Source organism: Crotalus tigris, unplaced genomic scaffold, assembly GCF_016545835.1.
Source record: "Crotalus tigris isolate CLP2741 ecotype Arizona unplaced genomic scaffold, ASM1654583v1 scf7180000020218.1340706, whole genome shotgun sequence".
Taxonomy (NCBI): Eukaryota; Metazoa; Chordata; class Lepidosauria; order Squamata; family Viperidae; genus Crotalus; species Crotalus tigris.
In genome coordinates, this window is record NW_024097911.1 from 981,073 (window position 1) to 1,002,239 (window position 21,167).

The 21,167-nt window shown below is 43.3% G+C and overlaps 1 protein-coding gene across 4 annotated transcripts in view; it reads right to left on the reverse strand.

The window, feature by feature from the left end:
* Positions 1-21,167, reverse strand: part of SRPK3 (SRSF protein kinase 3) — a 40,013-nt gene that overhangs the window by 1,831 nt on the left and 17,015 nt on the right. For 2 of the 4 annotated variants that reach the window (XM_039366086.1, XM_039366083.1), the window contains 7 exons: positions 18,587-18,608; positions 8,339-8,541; positions 5,240-5,512; positions 4,795-4,892; positions 2,950-3,057; positions 1,574-1,643; positions 353-445 (listed from right to left, as the gene is read on the reverse strand). In XM_039366086.1, coding sequence (XP_039222020.1) covers positions 353-445; positions 1,574-1,643; positions 2,950-3,057; positions 4,795-4,892; positions 5,240-5,512; positions 8,339-8,541; positions 18,587-18,608 — 867 coding nt within the window. Of the gene's footprint in view, positions 1-352; positions 446-1,573; positions 1,644-2,949; positions 3,058-4,794; positions 4,893-5,239; positions 5,513-8,338; positions 8,542-18,586; positions 18,613-21,167 lie in introns of all 4 variants that reach the window. The other 2 variants (XM_039366087.1, XM_039366084.1) reach the window with 1 other exon arrangement.

The window sequence follows — 21,167 nt, forward strand, 5'->3', positions numbered from 1 at the left end:
CAACCTTCATGCAATTTACTGCAACTGTACCACTATTTGTACTGGTTCACCAGAAAGCCTGTCTTTCCAACCTTCACCCTATGCCTGGTATTGTTCAGGAGAACTTTTACCTTTCTCAACTCTCTTCCTATAAACAAACTCTGAATCCACATGTCCTGGAGCAAAGCTTCCTCTAAAACGGGTGTCAAACTGCCAGTCCACCGGCTTGATGCATCATAGCAAAACCGCGCTCATCCCATTGCCGGCAATGGCGAAAAAGTCACGATATGTCGTGACACGTCACGTGATGTTGCGAGTTTGATACCCCTGCTCTAAAAGATCACCCTCCAAATGTTAGGTTTTTCCAACTTACCTCGCCGGTTGAAGTACTCACGCGAGTACCGCCCCGAAAGAGCAAAGTGGGGGGGAATATCGCCAAGTAACTCAACAATGTGGGCAATATGATCTGAAAGAAGGAAAGTGTTAGTGCCAGGAGGCCCCATTTGGAGGGGCCCCTCAACTATGCCACAAACTACGAATACAGGGGATTCTGGATTTATAAGCCTGAGAGGGCCTTCTATTTCTGCAATTTTGAATAACTGGCTGGGGATGCAAATTGGGAAAAATAGAATTAATGTCAGGCAAAGAACTTCCTCTTTGGCAGCAATAGAACATATTTATTCAGTCAATTTGTCTAGCCTCTGATCTTGAACCAGTGACTCTGGGAAGTGAACAATCATAAAAAATTTGGAAGAGTTAAAACATAATAGAAAAAAAATAAATACAAATAGCAGCCAAGAGATAGTATAATCCAGTGATGGCGAACCTTTTAGAGACTGAGTGCCCCAAAACCGCCCTGCCACCACTCTGCCCCGCCTCTGCCCCGCTCCTGCCCCGCCCCCCACCCACCCGCTCCACCCACCTGGCCACCCACCACCTCCATGGCCCGCCGTAGATTGCCCAGGCAGCCCAGCAGCACCATGGCAGCCATGCCCTCTGCACGCACCCTGCAGCATCATCTGTGCACAACGAGGCGCAAGGGCGGAGTCTTGTTCCCGCTGTCCAGCTGCCATGTCCTAGGCTGCGCTGCTCTGCAGAGGCTGCACCCGGGGGTGACTCTCCTCCAGGGGGGTCTGCTGGTGAGGGGGCCACGGGGGGAGGCGGGGCTGGGGCAACAGCACGTGTCCCCACAGAGAGGGCTCTGAGTGCCGCCTATGGCACGCGTGCTATAGGTTCGCCACCACTGTTATAATGCATCAGTGTCAACATATCCCTTTGCACATTTGTGGCTCCTGACCCAGGCATATAACTGGGTCCTTGGCATTCCCTTTCATGACCATGTTTTCAAAAAAAAAAAAAAAAAAGTCAGTCTGGTCGCTTTCTCGGCATAACCCTCCAGTGTTCCAGCCTGCTTCATGAAAATCTGTAGCATCACCCCACACTGGTGTTTCTCAACTTTTGCCATTTTAAGATGTGTGAATTTCAACTCTCAGAATTCCCCAGCCAGCATTAAGGTCTTAAAAGTTGCAAGATTAAAAAAAAAACTACCCCACGCCTATCACCCTCCTTTGTTCAACCAGCCAGTGTTCTCTACCTTCATCCCTTGTATAATCTTCTCCAGAGTGAGGCTCAAAGAGATAGTCTCCAGTTGCCAGCTCAAAAGCCTGCCAAATAAAAGAGGGAGGGGATTTATCTTGTGTGTGGGGATAATACTACAGTGGAGCTAAAAGAAAACTCTCATTCCCCAGGGCCTATGACGTTCCAAATGAATCATCCTCAGGATTCCAATTCTCAACCAATTCTTTGTTGGGAGCTATGAGTAGTGCTTAAATATTTATTTCATCACACCCTAAAAATCCAGATCACAACTATACAAGGGAAAAGACTGCATTGGCATTATTTGCGGGCTGGATTTTATGAATTACTCATCTAAAATTAGCTTCAGCAAATGTGATTACGTGATTAGCTTAAGGCTGGGATCAGCAACAGGCTACTCGTCGGCAGAAGGCGGTATATTACCCCTTCAAAATCCTGACAAAAGATTTCAGGTGATTAATCTGGGTTGTGACTTCCAAATATACCGTTCACACACCACTTAAATCATCTTTCGAAATTGTTTACTGTGTCTTTAAGGGTATCTATCTATCTGTCCATGAAGTACAGGTAGTCCTTGACTTACAACAGTACATTTAGTGACTGTTCAGAGTTACAACAGTACTGAAAAAAATTACTTATGATCATTTTTCAGTTATGACCTTTGCAGCATCCCCACGATCATGTGATCAAAGTCATTTGGTAACTGGTTCATACTTAGGCCTGGTGCTGTGTCCCAAGATCACCTTTTGCAACCTTCTAACACAAGCAAAGCTAATGGGGAAGCCAGATTCACTTAACAACCAGGTTACTAACTTATCAACTGCAGTGATTCACTTAGCAACTGTGGCAAGAAAGGTTGTAAAATGGGGCAAAACTCATTTAACAAACGTCTCATTTAACAACAGAAATTTTGGGCTCAATTGTGGTTGTTAAGTCGAGGACTACCTGTATAGGGAAAACCTACCTATTGGTTTTGGGTGGTTAGATTAAGACTTCTAAAATGATTTATTTAGGATTTGGTCAGGGCTTTTGCTCTGTTTTACTGCAAAGTTACTACCTTATAAATACAAACAGGCAACAACCTAACATTTTACACATTCAGTTTGAAACAAGTTTGCTTATTATCGCAATCGCCACAGGGAGGTGAAGAAATTGCGAGCTGGCTGTTTATAAGATAATAAATTAGGTGACAAAATTACTTGTTGCCAAGGGAATTCACAGCAGAACTTGAAGAATATGTCAGCTGACGGTTAGCTGCAAATTATACTGAACGATGTGTTGGAATTAAAAATCTATTCTGCATAAAAGCAACTGTCAGCAGAATTTGGCACAAAAGTTACAAAGAAGCCAGAGGGAAAAAACCTCTGAACTTACCATACACGCTGTGCTCCAGATATCAGCTGGAGTGCTGTAGACAGCACCAATCAGGACCTCCAAAGCCCGATACTGACGAGTCTGAATATCTTCTGTAAAATGTTTGTGCTAAAAGAAATTAAGCAGAGAATGAAGAGAGCCCTCCACCCCCTCTGGTTTGTGCATAGCGTACATCCTCCGCTCTCCTCGACTCTTTGGACAAACAGTATTTCAAATAGTGACCCAAATATTCTTCCCGCCATGTCTAATTCTTCCCACAAGTTTTTTTTAGCCCACCCACCACCCTAACGTACACCCCCAAAATAGCTTTCCCAGGAACAGAGCCCACCTCGTTCATGGTGTCAAATGCCTTTTAATATAATTCTTGCGCTCTGGACTATCGGTGCATTAATAACTATCAATTACATCTGCCACCTTCTCTCTAAAGTTTGAGGGACTAAAGAAAATAGAAACATTTGGGATCTTTTCAGCAAAATAAGGCACGGAATGCTTAAGAGTGGGGCTTGGGGTGGCTGCTGCCAGGTTGTGTGCAAATGGCTGTGTATGTGTGAGTGGCTGGGGGGGGGCTCGGTCAAATGAAGAGGAGCTGGGGGAGGGCATGTGAGAGTGTGCTAGTGGTGCTGGAGGTTGCTGATGCCAAGAGGAAGAGGGTGCATGAATGGCTAGAGAGGTGCAATATGAGCCCGGCGAGGCTTGACGAGTGTGTGCAGGGGGCCAGGGAGGTGCACCATGAGTGCAAAAGGGCTGGGGCAGAATGGGTGGGTGGGTGGGGGAGACTTACGCAAACAATTTGTGAACTTCCTTGCCAGCCTCCCCATTGTCTTTGCTTTTGGGAATTCAGCAGGGAAGATTGCAAGCTATGATAGTGTGACTGCGGGACACTGCAACCACTGCTAAGTGCAAGCTGGTTACTAAGTGGCCAGATCACAATCATGTGATTGTGGAGTTGCTTGGACAGTCGGAGCTTTGTGAACCAGTCATAACCACCACTCCTTCAGCACCCATGGAACTTTGAACAGTCAGTAAACGAGTAGTTGTCAATTAAGGTTTATCTGTATTTTCATAAATATCATCCTGATTTTATTAGAATAAGGGTAGAATATGTACAGTTAATAAGAGTATGTCAGAGCTCTGCATATATGTAACTTTCCACTGTGTTGTTTCTGTTGTACACAGTAATATCTCGACTACAGAAAAGGGACAAATTCAATTCTGTGCCTCCAAGTACAGGTAGTCCTCAACGTACGACCACAATTGATCTCAGAATTTATGTTGCTAAGCGAGACATTTTTAAAGTGAATTTTGTTTCATTTTACGACTTTTCTTACCATAGGTTACTAAAGGTTGTTGAGTGAACCACTGCAGTTTTTAAGGTAGTAACATGGCTGTTAAGTTAATCTGGCTCCCCCAAATTGTCTTTGCTTATTAGAAAGTAGCAAAACGGGATCATTTGACCCTGGGACATTGCAACCGTCATAACTATGAGTCAGTTGCCAAGCGTCTGAATTTTGATCATGTGACTATGGAGATGCTGCAAGGGTCGTAGGTGTGGAAAACAGTCGCAAGTCCCTTTTTTCAATGCCACTGTTAACTTTGAATGGTCACTAAGTGAACTGTTTTAAGTCGAGGACTGCCTGTGTCTCCTTTCCACATAACACCATCTCTCCCCTTCACTGTGAAAGTTTTCTTTATTCTTCCTATAGGAATGTTCATGACTTTCCATTATGTAACTGCCTAAACAAGCCAGATACCCTTTGCAACGCAACCCTAATTTTCCACTCCCGATAGGCAGCCACCATTACCGGGGGGGGGGGGCAGGGGAAGAGATCTGCACGAATTACTCACCACCCAACAAGCGTTGCCCAGATCTGCAATCTTCACTCTGATTTTGTCTGCATTTTGGGGTTCCAAAGGGTTCACCAAGAATTCAGAAGTGCCAAAAGCTGCCCAGAGATGGTCGAAAAGAACAGAGATAACAAACAAGAACCACTGTGAGGAATCGCAGTCAAAGCACACCATTCTCCTCTGTGGAATGGAAATGCTGGTTAGCGTCATTTTTCATGGGGGGGGGGGAGATCACCATGCTGTGGGAATCAGGGCTAAGAAGGAGGTTTTAATTCAGGGATAATGTGCTACCATAACTTTAAGAAAGCCTGGTCAAGATGGGAGAGGATGGCACGGCTGACGGGTTGTGGCATGTAATTTCCAAGGTGGGAAGCTGGGATGTTCAATAATGCTGGGCTTACTTCTCTTTGCCCCCACCCCCCTGAAGTTGGAGTAAAGTACTCACTGCTGGGTGAGAGAAGCCCTCCGCGCTCCCGCTGATTAGAAACGCCCGAGAGGGCTGAACTAGAGAAGAGCGATCCTGAGAAGCCGGAGGTGGCAGAGTCAGGGCTGACATGATGGCTGGCGGTTCCAGGTGGGGAATGCCCATTGCAGCTGTCGTAGGCATTGTGTGTGTAGAAGCCAGAAGATGACGTCAGGCTTTGGGGGCTGCAGGCCAGAGATCCCCCCAAGGGCTCTCCCCCTCCAGAGACTGAGATGGGGCAACTGCAATGCCCTTCTACAGAAGATGATGGAAGGACAAGATTTCCCAGCAAGAGGAAGGAAAACATTATTAGCCGAGAGGAGAAGGCAGAAAGACATGCTTTGGGGTAAAGTAAAAGCACATCACAAAAGGGATGTCTGGCAAAAGCCCCTATGTCTTATTCAAAGTCTCAGAAGCAAGGATCCAAAATGAGAATCTTGTTTTTATTTTATGGTTTTTTTTATATTTATATGTTTATATATTTTTATTTCCTTTTTCATAAATGCTAAGTTTGGATCATCCAATACAAGTTCGGGCAGAGAAATAAAGTTATTTCCTGGTAGAGTACTTCACTGAAGTATGGAATTTCAGTTCCATAAAGTACGGTAAGAGCCACCGGCCTTAAGAGAAAATTAGGCAAACTAAACACTGACCTAAAGTATGGTTGCCCAACCTCTTGGCTTGCCTGGGCCACAATGAAGGAAGAGGAATTGTCTTGGGCCACATAAAATATATATAATGTGATTAATGTATATAAATCACATAATAGTATTAGACGTTTATGTTCTTGTGGGGACACATTACTAGCTGTCCAGGGCAACATGCAGCCTGCAAGCTGGACATGCCTGACTTAGAAGTTTCTGCAGTTTTGGTGGTAAATAAATCAACCTGCATACATATAATATGTATGTCAGTGTTTCCCAAACTTGACAATTTTAAGGCATGAGGACTTCAACTCCCAGAATTCTGGGAGTTGAAGTCCACATGCCTTAAAATTGTCAAGTTTGGGAAACACTGATGTATGTGAAAGAATTTTATACAACCTTTTTAGTTAGACATTTATTCCTCCCTCCAGGGAAAAAATACTACCATATGTAGCAGGATGCCAGTATTTACAACTTGGCCTTAAATGTAGTTGCAGTCCAGACTCTAAGTGACTCTAAGCTGAAAGTAAACTGTGGATCATACAAAAACAAACATATACGAGTAAAACAGGCTAACCAAGAGTTTGTTTTTCCTTTCTCTCTCTACTCCACCTCTCTTTTTCTCTCTCTCACACACACACACACACACACCTCATTCCTGTAACCTTTAACTGGGTGAAATGATGCATCACTAGGCAATATGTTTTGAACCATATTGATCCCTCAAATAAGCTAATACTGATAGAATATCCAAAATCTGGGATCCATGACTCTTGTGGAATTGAAATTTGGCAAATTTTACAAAAAAAATGATGACATAAAACAAAATGTCATATAAAGTTTCTTGTGTTGATGTTGAACTGTGCTCTACAGTTCAACATGGGCTATTTTCAAGGTAGATCCATCTCTGAAAGTATCTCAACTTTTCCAGCAAACACACTACATTAGAAGTTCTGTCACTGTTCAAGACATACTACTTTAGTATACTACTGCAATTCTCCAGTTTGCAATCTTTATCTGGACAAAACAATGCATTGTAGAGCAATGGTTTTTGAACCAAGGTGCCTCAAATGGGCGAACTTACATAATGCACCCAAAATCCAGAACCCATGACCCTTGTGGAGCTGAAATTTAGCAAATTTTATAAAAACTTAAGATACAATGCAAACTATTATAAAACATTTCCTATATCACCTCCTGATGTTTGACTGTGCTGTACAGTTCATTATAGGCTATTTTTAAGACAGATACTATACATTGCTGACTATCTCCTTGAATTTTAAGCACTTTTTCAGTACATCAGAAGTTCTTCAACTGTTGAAGGCATTGAGGAACCTGGTAAAGAAATATCTCTGAAAAATGACACAACAGGTCACAAGTTGCCTAGTAGCTTATAAGGGATCAAGAGAGGCTAGTGTATAAACCAAGCTTACAAACATGCACCAGTGCAAATTCAGGAGTTACCATAATGCAGAGCAATTGCAAAGCACTATGTTGCCTAGTATCCATATAAGGGATATCTACACATATCATGACCATATATCCTTTATTATAAAGCAGGGATCCCCAATGCCCGAGCCACAGCCCACTACCGGGCTGTGGCCTATTTGGAATTGGGACGTGTGAGCAGTGGGCTGGTGGACACTCATGTGCATGCCAGCCTGCCGCTCATGAAGTTGAGCTACATGCATGAGCACTGGCCTGCCTCTCATGCAAGTCGAGCTGTGGGCATGTGCGCCAGCCCTCAGCTTGCACCGGCCCGCCGCTTGCACAAGGACTAGGTGCACAGGCGCATCAGCCCACCATTCACATAAGGGCTGCATGCTCACACAGCCCAGTTCTCCTCTCCCTTCTCCCCCCCTCCCCCAGCCAGGTCGGCAAGCCACAAAGGTTGGGGAATGCTGTTATAATATACTAGAATAGAATAAAGCTGGAAGGGACCTTGGAGGTCTTCTGGTCCAGCCCTTTGCTCAAGCAGGAGGACTATACCATCTAAAGGACATATATACCATACACACACACACCCCATATAAAGGACAGTCCTTTTTTTTTTTTTTTAGAAAACAGTCCTTTAGATTTTATTTTTCAAAAACTCATTTTTGTCCTTTATTTGGGTCATTTAACTTTACAGTACATTGTAATGCAATCTTCCACATTTATGTGAAAAATACAAAAACTGAACTTTTTAAAAAGTAAATTTACACACAGTATTTTATTTTTAGATTTTTAGTTTCCTTGTTTTTTTCTGAATTTTATAAACCAAATTATAAACCCAACCATTTTTTTTTAATCCTTCATATTTGCCCTTTTATCTTCTGCTTTTTCTAAGAAAATATGGTCCAGGTGTAACTCTGCTGTATGTTTTTGTAAGCTTGTAGGAATGATCCCAAGGGCCTGGACTGTACCATAGCAGGCCAGTCTGCCTTGCCCATCTTACCTGTGGTCTCTGTGGACTTGCTGGTCCCTGCATTTGTAGCTGCCAGATCCTCCAGCTGCTGAAGGTCCCGAAGTCGTTCAGCCAGGAGCTGACTCTGCCGTTTCTGCTTCCTCTTCAACTTCTTCCGCTTGTTCTTTGAAAGCTTCCCATTCTGGGAGATGAGAGGGCCCCATGTCACAGCCCCATCACTCATAACTCCAGGGCTGCATAAGAATGGAGCAGACGGGGAAACAGGCAAACAAGATGGACGCCTGCCCATTATGTTTGGGGCAGGCAGGGAAAGGAGGAGAAGAAAGAATCCAGGGAATCATGTGGGCCCTAATAAGTTTGTCAGTGGGCAATGTAAGTTGTACCCACAAACACACCACATGCAAGAGAAAAGCTGACGGTATGCAGAAAGAAGACATGACAGTTCTCCAAGAAGTAGAGAGGCCTGTCACAAGGAAATGGCTGGAAAATGAAGCCAAATTCAATGGGAAATGGTCAAATTCTGCCTGGGCTGTTCCACTTCAAACTGTTGGAGGGGATGTTACTTGCATAATTGAAAAAAAAAAATTCTAAGCCCCCAAACCGTTTCAGGGAAGAAACATAAGCTAAGTCCTACTTTCTGACATGTGGAATTCATTTATTTAATCTCCAGAGGGACATTTCCGCAGTACGATTACCGCCCCCTGCAATGTGAAATGGGACAGCCTGAAGAAAATGGACTTACTACCTCATAGTGCTCTCAGTCTAAATTGCAGACATCCAGCCAGGAGAGAGAGGCTGGTGTGAAGCACAAAGCAAAGAGAGTTCAGAGTGAGAAGAGGGGGAGCCATGCATGTGTTGGGCCTACTGAAACTAGCTGAGTCCAAGGGTGGCTCCACCACAGGAACCAACAATGCTATATTTAACAATGGCAACAAAGCAATGCATATTCTAACAATGAGCTCTGGTGCCCCTTCGGATTCTACAAAAGGTCTAGGGGCAACAGTACAAAAGAAAAAGCTGCTGATCCATGGTGTCAAATGGGCCATCCCTTGCCAGGCCAAAGAAAAAATGGGTCACAGCAACAGACAAAAACCTGACAGACAGAAACAAGGATATATTTGGCACAGAGGTGTGAACTCTGGGGAGCACAAGGCATGAAGAGTGCACAAATGGGAATGAAAAAAAAAATAAAACAGAAGAGGTGACAATGAGGGCAATCTCGCATTTACATGGACAGAAGGGAATACTGGCATTACGCAGGCAGTTGCTGAAGGTGGAAAGGGAAAATAAGCTATGGCACAAGGAAACAATGGATGACCCTCCAGGTTTCTGGCAAAGTGCAAGAGAAGACTTCATTGACCACCTCTAATACAAGGGTGCAACAGAGACAGCAGGGGGGCATTCATAGCAGGAACTATATCTGGGTCCCTAAAAGGAAAGCTGTGTCACTTCAGGATCACACATAACCAGAGCCCATCAAGCCCATACAACTTTTAATAGGATAGAACAGTGGTGGCGAACCTATGGCACGCGTGCCAAAGGTGGCACTCGGAGCCCTCTCTGTGGGCACATGCACCGTCACCCCAGCCCTGCCTCCTCCCACGGCCCCCTCCTCACTAGCAGCCCTCCCAGAGGAGAGTTGCCCCCGGGCACAGCCCACGCGAAACAGCGCAGCCAAGGACATGGTAGCCAGGCAGTGGGGACAAGACTCCACCCTTGCGCCCCATCATGCACAGATGATGCTGTGGGGCATGGGTGGAGGGCATGGCCGCCATGGTGCTGCTGGGCTGCCTGGGTGATCTATGGCGGGCCGTGGAGGTGGTGGGTGGCCCAGCAGGCACGGCGGAGCGGGGACGGGGGGCGGGTTTGAGGCACTCGATCTCTAAAAGAGATAGGAGAAAATGTACTAAAGGGAAAACACTTAAACTGAATCAAATTCATTTCTGTCCTGGCCCCATATGTTAGTGTGGCCCCTCTCCTAACACCTAGTTTGGATAAGGGAGAATGAAAATGCACGTCACTTGATCTACACTCAAGTCAAAAAATCTGGACAGTACTTGTGCATTGTTTCACTTTAATCTGTGCATGTGGAAGACAGGCTAGCAATTTGCTTTGCTAAGCAAAAAGGTATCCAGGTGCACAGAAGTAGAAGATGAGATACACCTGCCCTTCCCTGGCCATAAATCTAGCAGAACCTGCAATAATTAGAACTTGCCAGAGTGGATTTTTATTAGATTCCAGCACAATTTGCAATTTGGCAGAAATGAGATAAACAAGCTGGTTTTACTTCTAAGAAACACTAGATGCTCCCCGCCAAGTCTATTTCCAGCAAAGCTAATTTTCTGAATCTGAAAGAGACAAAATCAATAAATAACTCACACCTTCTTTTAGATCCGCTTCGGTTTGGCATTAGGTATCCATCCTTATTTTTTAAATGAGTGGCCCTGGCACCAGGGTGCCTGCCATTGTTTGAAGCTCCTGTAGACTTCAAGGGCTAGCCTAGATCAAGCAGGTTCAACCTTCCATCAAGCACCCACTTATCTTCAGAAGGACACACAGGTGACTGTGAGGGCTAGGAAGGGTCAGGCATTGTTACCTGAAAGGCCCAAATGTGCAAGGGCCAGACTAAGGAAAAATTAAAGATAAAGTACAATATAGTACTGGCTGTATAAAAGTAAAAGAAACCAGAGCAGGAAAGACTACGGAATATAGAATAAAGACTTTATGATCTAGAATCGAAAACTGTAAGATACAGGAGCATCAACTATAGAGCCCCAGCTAAATAAAAGAAACCAATAAAATTAAATAATAGTTTGAAGTAAGACAGGAAGTAGGAATTAGAAAGCAAACAAAAACAGAGATAAAATAGGTTTTTTTGCAAAGAAATTTTTATTTTGTAATTTTTCCTAACAACCCTCCCTTTGCATGGAAGCCTTTTCTCTCCCAGTCTTGGTTACTATTAAGCAAAGAGAACCCACCACAATCTCCTTGATTCTCAATACCTAGAAACAAAAGCTTTCTCCTTTCTAGTTTAGGGCCTCTCCTTATAGCCATTGGATCTACATTCATCATGTCTGCTTTTTAAGGCAAGGAAAAAAAGGGTAAACAAATGAAACAGCAACATACCCAAGCGATTCGCAAGAGCCACTGGAAAGCAACACATAATGACTATATGCCTTCAATTCAGAAAAGGAGGAAAAATCTAGATAAGAAGGATGTTCCTGACAGTGGGAATCAACTGTTCCCCAGCTACAGAGGCAAAGCAACACATTTCTCTTTGCTGTTTCCTTTGGAGCAACTGCTGAGCCGGTTAACATCTTACTGAGACACTCACAACTGTGAGGGAAGGGCACTGCAGAGGTTGGATTGGCACAGCCCTTAGAGGTGAAAAGACCCTTGGATTACTGAGATAGAAAAAAGCTTGGGTCAGAAGAAGTGGGAGTAAATTTCTGGGTCACAGGTGAACTCAGCTCTGGTATTGAAAATAAATTCCTTGGCTAACTAATCATGTTTCTTAATTCCAAAAATATACTGACTCTTGGTCTTGAGCCACCATTTCACCCTTGGTTCTCGTTAGAGGATTTGGGTTCCTAGTAAAAAATAAGGAAAAAAAAATCCACCCACCTCTGGCTGTATAAAAGAAATGTGGTTAAAGAGAAGCATAAAAAGGAGCGTTGCATTTTTCTAGCTTCAACGAAAGATGTTGCAAGATTGTACGTTGTTCCAGAAATGTTGCAGAAGAGGTCAGTAACATGGCTTCAAAAGGGTGACCCACCATGGAATTTTCAACTATAGATCTCCCATGCAAGAAATTATAGAGTTCCCGACCTCATAATCATGGAATTTAGCTTGGCCAGACACGCTCTCATCCAGTTAGCTCACTGTGCAAAGTTGGTGACCACACACTTTAGATTATGTGGTTAAAAACTAGGTTACAAGCTAAAAGCAACCAAGAAGCCAAGTATAGCCCAAAATTGCCACTAGGGGGGGGAAGAGCACTGGCCGGTGCTTGGCCTGACCCAAAGCAGTGGTCAGAAGCCAGAATTCACAGCATGACTTCAGTTTGGGTAGTGGGCCTCCACTACTGCACCACGGCAAGAAGCAGGAATACAGCAGGATTAACTACAGCAGTTCCAAAAGCCAACTCATTCATCCCTATAGAGAATTAAATAACATTCTCAAATTTTCTGGAAAATTATGGATATCCTTTTTTAGGGCCAAGAATTAGACTCTGGAAATGATGGAGTGCTGAGGCTGGTGTCTCATATTAGCACTTCACCTGATGGGTCAGTGGTGGGTTATTCTACTTATTTTCTTTAATATGTCAATTCTACTTTGATCCAAAAAGTGTTGCAAAAGCCTACCATTGTAGTTCACTTCTCTCAGTACAGCCTTAAGGCTTCTGATGCAAAAAAAAAAAAAAAAAAAAAAAAAAAAAGGGGGGGGGGACTAGGGCTAAATGTATCCCATAAATTCATAAATTGGCCACACTACAATAAAGATGGTTAGGTCAGGTTTCTCCAATACTGTTCCTGTTGGTCATTTTGGCCTTTCTTCATTCTTTTTTATTACTCCCCTCACATAATATGTGATTAACTGGACGATGGTTTGCTTCATTATCCTATTTTTATGCTCTGTATAATATGCTAAAATGTGGTTGGCTGGCCTAGTTTGAATCCGGCAGTAAAAAGTAAGCTCCCAGGAAAGTGAAATTATATGCAGTATTGTATCTCTGATGGCTGGCTGTATTTACACTTCTCTTCTGAAAGAGAAAAGTATGTCTCTGCCCTGCACCTGCTAGCTAAGCCATGCAACATAAACTACACATGGACAGGTTTTTAAAAAAAGGTTTCCATGCCAAAACAAGCAGCGGGTCTGTGTGATCTAGCCCAGGGTACGAGAGAAAGCTCGGACTAATTAAACGGATTGACCCCAATATCTGAAGCAAGTTCCACAACAGGAACCTTGCAGGGTAATTCATGCGCCTGGTGATACCACTCATGTCTGAATAAGACATACGGTATATTCCCTGATCTTGCCAAATCCAGTGGGTTGTAATCTAGACTTTTTTTGGCTGTAGAAATTAAGCCCTGATGATTTCTTCAGGGGCAAAAAGGAAACAATTCTAAACTTGTCTTTTTTACTTTCAAAGTGCCCACATTCAACCAATTTAGTTTCTACTGAGCCCAGTATATGTTTCAGCTGAGTCAGTGTATTTATCTGAATGGAAACCAACGAATTTTCAATGCACAGGTCAAGCCTGAGAAGATCAGACAAACAGGCAGATCTAACAAAAGGGAGCAGCAGTAGTAACCTAAAGCCCTGCCTACACACTATCGTGACTTTGTTACATGGGTTAGTGCAGACTTATAAGCAAGACTTATAAATGGCCACCTCTACAGCCAAAAAGCAAAGTCAAGCCTGTTGACCTCCTGGAAATATCTCTGTAGTTTTCTTGGATGCAGGACAAAAACAGTTTGCTAGAACTGCTTTCTAGAACTCCCCCTCTCCTCATGTCTACAGCATTAATATTTCCTGGTGTTTCCTCCCTCCAAATACTCATCAGGCACAATGCTGCTGGGGCTTTTGGGCCAGGGTGTCAAACTGCCAGCCCATGGGCAGGATGCGTCACGTGGAAGCTGCCCTCATCCTAGCTCTGGCAAGGGGAAAAAAGTTTCGATACGTTGCGACATGTCACGTGACGAGGCGAGTTTTGACACCTCTGCTTTTGGAGAACTGTTGAGGTTAGCTAGTTGTTGCTCTCCAGCCTAGTGCAAAACAAGCAGATAATTGGGTCTTAATGATGCTTCTTTTGGTCTGCTAGGATCTGGGGGGGGGGACAAGCTCAAATGTGGCCAATCACTTCCCTAGCCAGCATCTGCAGGTTTGAGGAATTATGGATTCTGTAGTCCAAAAAACATTTGAAAGATTACAGGCTGCCCATCGCTGGCAAAGGTCTGGTCTGGTCCAAACTTTCAGACAAAAGGACCTGTGGGCAGCTTTATTTATTTATAAAATTTATTGGCTGCCCATCTCACCATAAGGTGGTGGTGGTGGCGAACCTATGGCACGGGTGCCAGAGGTGGCACTCAGAGCCCTCTCTCTGGGCATATGCACGCCGTCACCCAAGTCCTAGGCCTTCAGCTGGGTTTTATAAAATCTTTTTGCTTTAGGCCTCCGCCGCCGTGTACAAAAAAAAAAAAAAAAAAAAAGTCCAATCAGTCAATTTCAACCTCGCGGGGAAAAAAAAAGATTTTGCAAAGTTGAAATTGATTGATTGAACTTTTTAGTCCCAACCAGTCTGCCGTTACCACCACGCCCACCCAATTGGCCACGCCCACCCAATGGGCCACACCCACCCAGCACTCGACGATGCATAAGTAGGTTTTGGGTTGCAGTTTGGGCACTCAGGCTCTAAAAGGTTCGCCATCACTGCCATAAGGTAACTCTGGGTGGCTTACGGTCATAAAAATATACATCTACATTAAAACATAAATAAATCCTTCTTGGATATTCTGTAGGTAAACCAAGGATTTTACAGCAGACTTCACACAGAAATGATCAACATATGGCAGATCAGACACTGATTTTCTGCAGTTCTGCTTAAGGCAGAAGGGCCAGTTCATATGAACAAATCCTATCCCATACAAAAAGCCCTCCAAGGATTCAAAGAACTAGCATGCAAAGGAGAAAGTAAGACCACAGCCTTTTCCTGATATGCCTGTTTCCAACGGGTAGTTTATTTTTTTCTGAAATTGGAATTCACTTAATAGAAAGCAGCCTAACCCTAACTAGGGAAAACAAGGAACCTGGTCTTCCTTCAAAGCATCAGGAGAGGGATATTCTAGGTATTTCCCACTTCTAATATACCCTTTGGATTCTATTCAGAGAACAAATAAATCATGGTGGCTTTCACCAGCAAATTCAAAACAGATTGTATTTCAAAATCAAGGCCGGGTAGAAAATCAATTCTGGAGTTGTGCCTATACCAGACACAAAAGCATAAGTCATGGTTAAGAGATTACAACAGTTAGCCTAAAAATCAAACCAATTATCCCATATCTTTATGGATATCTTTATCTCTTTAGCTGTTGGGAGTTGTACATGTATGTGTATATGTATATGTGTATGTGTGTATCTATGTATGTTTGTGTGTTTGTGTGTGTGTATATATATATATATATATATGTAATATATATATATATATATATATATATATATATATATATATATATATATATATGTAGGTCTTTGGTTGTTCGGGTTTTCTCCCGCGTAAAATTGGAAGTGTCTTGGCGACGTTTCGACGAAGTCCCATTCGTCATCTTCAGGCTGGTGTTTTCAGCTTCGTGCTTCGAGCAGCAATGTGTGGTCTTAGCTGTTTCTTCCTTTTAACTGCCAGTGGGGGTATGAACTGATTGGGTGGGAGCTTGGCTGTGTTCTGATTGGGTGGAGGTGTGTTCTGATTGGTTAGGGGCTGCTCGAAGCACAAAGCTGAAAACACCAGCCTGAAGATGACGAATGGGACTTCGTCGAAACGTCGCCAAGACACTTCCAATTTTACGCGGGAGAAAACCCGAACAACCAAAGACCTACATACAAACACCCGCGAAAACCTCAGAAAACAAATACACACACACACACACACACACACACACACACACACACACACACACACATATATACACAGCCTTTTCTCTTTGGCACATTCCAGTTGTGCCAGACTACAATTGTAACTCCCAATCAGTATGTCCCTCAGTAGTGTTGTCTAACTCTAAATGTTATAGGGCCTTGTTTACAAGGCATCTAGTTCTTAAGAAACAGGATCCCAGGACATCACGGTACACAGTTTCTAATTTTTTGTTAACAGACCCAAAATGACAGACACCTCCTCTGGGCTTGTGCACAGCCATGTATACCCTGGGCATTGCTCCCACTGCTTCTTCAGCCCTAGTGTTTCATCAACATCTCGTCAGTTAATCTAGACAAGATGGGTGGCAAACAAGTTTAATGAATAAATAAGCCAGTGTTTCTCAACCTTGACAATTTTAAGGCATGTGGACTTCAACTCCCAGAATTCCACAGCCAGCATTGCTGGCTGTGGAATTCTGGGAGTTGAAGTCCACATGCCTTAAAATTGTCAAGGTTGAGAAACACCGAAATAAACAAAAAACCTGTGTATCATTCAAATAAGTAATCCAGGTGGAGTGCTTCCAAATGCATAATCTCCAGGATTCCTTTTCTTATCCATCCGTACCCAAATTTAATATGGTTGGGTTCAAAAAAGGGGCCTTCCTTTTCCCCTTCTCCTTTCAAGTGATACAATTTAAGCCACACAAACACTGCTATTAAACTCAGGAATCCATCAGCTTAGGTTTTTTACACACAGGGCCCAGTCAGAAGAGGTGAGGTGGGGCTCGTTTTCTTTCTGCAAGCATGCCAACTGATCTTCTGTGGGTCTCTTGAATGTAAAGCAGCACCAATTGATGCTCCCCCTCCCCCCTTAGGTCTGCCCCAACATTTTCAGATCACAAGTTGTCACAGATCAGCTATTCTGCTTGAGGAACTTGTAAAGAAACAGGCATACCAAGAAAAATGCGGGGAAAGGTAAATGGAAATTTACCAAAAAATAACACTCCTGGTGTATTATTGGCATCTCAGTAAGGAGGACAAGGGCCGTGCACATGTTACAGAATCCAAGACCTTGGACTAGTTCAGATATAAAGCTGTCAGTTTCTTTACCATAATTTAAAAAACTGGGAGCAAGAACAAGACTGCTAATGTTTCTCCCGTTATGCACAAATTGAATTACCTCAGCCCCAGGTATTAATGATGGTTTACTAACAAACTAATTCTTAGCCAGGATGTGTGAACCACCTTCTGGTCCTGATTAAGAAATCTTAAATATCCATGATGATAATTTAACGCATTTGTGCCAATGCAATAAATTATCAACAGAAAGATGAAGCAATACCCATTAACTTGCTGATGGTGTTCACTTTTAAGGAACAGCTGTCACTCCATTAAAGGACAGCCTTTTTTACACACACCCTTAAGAAGCAAAATCATTCACTGCGTACAATGACCTGGTAGACAAACTAAGAGCCTGATTTAAAGTGGAAGAAACAAATAATGCTCCATGAACTATAGCATCCTTGCTGTCTGTCCAATTCAGAAACACCCAACTCTGGGTGAGCACCTACAGCCCACCAGATATTGTTGAACAACAACTTCCAACAGTCCAAGACAGCACATCCAATAGTGGGAAAGTTGTTGTTCAGCAACATTTAGAGGTTCACAAGCTGCCCAAAGTGATGGAAAGCATTCATGGAGAAAGCTATGGATACTTCACAAAGTGACAACAACTCTCTTCTGGTTTCTGTGCTTCCCACTGCAAACTCTTTCACTTCCCTTTGCTATTTCTGATCCTTAACAGAATATTCCACCATCAAAATAATCTCTACTTTAAAATTACAATAAAGTTTGCAAGTCAGTGAAATGACATATCTACAACAATAAAAATATATTAACAGGCACAAACTGAGGATTCTAATCTCAAGACAGCCATTCTCGTCTCTCTCTCCTGCTTCAAGAGACCAGCCGCACAGGAAAAGGAGAAGGCTCAACTGAGCCATGGATTTTAAGTTTAGTTGCCAGATGCAGACCAAATGCAGAATTTGACCCATGGGGAAGAATCAATGAATAAGCTCCCCAGCATGAGGCAGCCTTACTGAAGTGAATGGGAGCAACAGCACAAGATTGTTGAGTCATAAGAAGGAGATCTATATCAAAATTTGACTCATATTTCTTGGGATATCCCTGGCCTAAGGGGATGAGCTCTTAGCTCTCTTTGAGCATAGAGAGAAATAACTTCAGATATCTCCTGTTACATGGGTGATAAGAAGGAGTCTCTGTGCCACGAAACCAGAGAAGACATAAGCTAGCCTAGATGGCAACAATCCAACCTAATATATTTTTTCCCCTTCTTTTCTTTGATTGCCAAAATGGCTACAGCATATAACTTCTCTTGGAGCTAACAAAAACTGCAAACATCCTCTCACTATATGCAAAATGTGTCCATGGTAACATTGAGAGGCAAATTACAGATGTAACATGAGGCTTAGGTGCAAGTTGCCAAACATGGAGGAGCCATCCACACAAGGGCAATGGAGATAACAGTCCATGAGTTTCACAAAGCAAGCGAGATCCAAAACAAGCACTCTAAAACTTTATTCCTTCCCTCCCCCTCACAATCCTGGATGGGGGTGGGGGACTTACCAGGCTTTCCTGGGGTGCAGAGCTGACTGAGGGAAGAGGTGCACAGGTGGAGTGAGGCGAGAAAAGGGGGAGAGAGAAAGAGACAGAAATGATTCCCAGAATCAGCCAGGAAATCCAAAGCAAACAAACATCAATCAGTACAGTAATGCTGTAAAGGAGGATGAGGAGATTGAGGATGTGGAAGGCCAGAGTCTCCCACACTATTATGATCATGCCACCCTAAAGCGAGGATTAATGTTATAAAACCAGGGAGAGGCAGAATCTGGTTCCCCCATCACTTTAGCCCTCAGTTCTGTTCTTATGGCCGTTCTGAATGCAGAACTCCCGCCCGAAAGTTCTAAATGAAATTTGAGCCTGGTCAATGGCAAAATCCTAGAATTTGCTACCAGATCTCAAATGTACAACATGTCCAGTAACAGTGATCCCTAGGAGTCATATCCAGAGTCTAGGGTTGTTTTTTTTTTCCCTGCTGGGCTTTCTTATAGGTTCTTAGTTTTTAATTTAGAAACAGGCCAGGTTCCTAGCCCTTAGGGCAGGCATGTCAAACTCGCGACGTCATGTGATGTCACGCGACGTATCAGAGCTTTTTCTCCATTGCCGTCTATAGGGTGGGCGCGGTTTTGGGATGACGCGTCTGGCCCATGGGCCGGCAGTTTGACACCCCTGCTTTAGGGGCTACTCAGATAATACTTGATGATCTGATTTCTGAAGCCAAAGCTGGAGAGGGAGGAAGATAATAAGATTCCCAATGTTTGTTAGAAAAAGATTTCATGATCCATCATTTCCCGAAAGAAAACCAGGTACAAAAAATAGAAAAATGGAAATCTATTTCAATCGGAGGCATAAGGTGCAGAGCTATTATTTTGCTGAAGTGGCGCTTGGGAAGGGAAGCTAAACGCAGAATTGAAATATCTTTATTTTGGGTTTGTTTGGGTACAAGCCACCCCTCTCCATTAGTGAATTTCTCCGCTTCTAAAAGCAAACAATTGTTCACTTTAAAAAAATAAAGGAGTGTTGCTGGGATATGGCAGTGACATAGAACAGTGCTGAAGGGGCAGGAATGAAGCCTGCAAAGTTTGTGTGCACTTCATTTAAAAAAAAGAAAACACAGCATTCCCATTTTCAGATTATTTGATGAATGGTGAGCAAAAGCACTCATATTGCTAAATTTTGGAAATACGGTCATGGGGGCTCAGAGGGGAGGGGGCAAAATGGAGAAGCCACTCCTATCCTAGTTGTTAAGGCCTTATACTAATCTTCTGTAACCTGATATTTTCCAGAATTGTTGCGACCAAAACCCTTAATCTGCAGAGAGGCAGTTTGGCCAGTTTATGGGTCAGATTGGGACCAAGAGTTCAGTTCTAATTCCCACTCAACTGTTTAGTTAGCTGGTAACTAGAAGCCAGTCGCTTGTTTCCTTTCTACCTAATCTACCTTGCCCATTTGTGGCAGAGGGAATAAAATGAGAGGAGGCTCTCCTGTACGCTGCCTGGAGTTCCCAGAGAGATGATGGAAAACAAAGGCATAAATCATAGTAATAACTCCTCTGGAAGGCATCCAGTTAGGAAAGGCACTCTTATACTGACTTTCCCAGAACACAGACACCCCCCCCCAAAAAAAAACCCAGATTAGAATGAGAAATATCCTTGAATTCTGACAGTGGCGGGAAAAACTGTTTTGCTCTATCCATGTATGGAAGAAAGACAAGATAGTATTAACTTTTCTTCTTCCTCCTCCATTTTAATGTCTTCCTCCATGTTGATTAAACCAGCCTCCCATTGGCTGTTCTCTTGCTGTATTGAAGCCTTCTGAACATTACCTGGAATCCCCAAGGCCAAATCACCCTCTTTAACAGGTGCCAAATGGGCTTTTGGTTTGCCAAGGAAATGACCAAGCACATGGGGAAAAAAATGGCAATCCAGGGGATTCAGTTTAAAAAGCTTAACTTGCTCACTTTCATTACCAATCATTCTTTATCAAGCAGATTTTCTTTTGGTTTTACTCTGCATTTAAGCTCTGGGACGAAGTTACAGTTTTCTAGTATCACCGTATTGGAGTGATTTGATTTCTTTTTCAAAACATTTCTATTCCACTCATTAGAACATAAATATGGTCCCTATGGCTTGTGCCTTTCTGGAATTTTTTGGGGGAACTAATCAATCAATTTTTATTACGGTCACAAACCAGCAATGCTTGTGCCTTTCTTCCCCATTGCCTAGTGCAGTGGTTCTCAATCTTTTTAATGCCGCAACCCCCAACCGGTTGTAAGTCGAGGACTACTCAACTGGTGCAGCACCGTTTGCAGAATGGGACTTTTGGCAGGCTCAGCAGGGCAGAGACAGCCTGGACAATTCCTATTGGCTTTTGAAAGCCAATAGAATTAGACTCTATTCAAGAGAGTCTATTCTATTGGCTTTCAAAAGCCAATAGAATAAAAGGGAGTAGCACAGCTAAGGAAAAGGGGGAAAAAAATGGCGGACTGTGTTGTTTGGCGACCCCCGTGAAATGGTCGTTCGACCCCAAATGGGGTCCCGACCCACAGGTTGAGAACCACTGGCCTAGTGCTTTTGGATCCAATGAA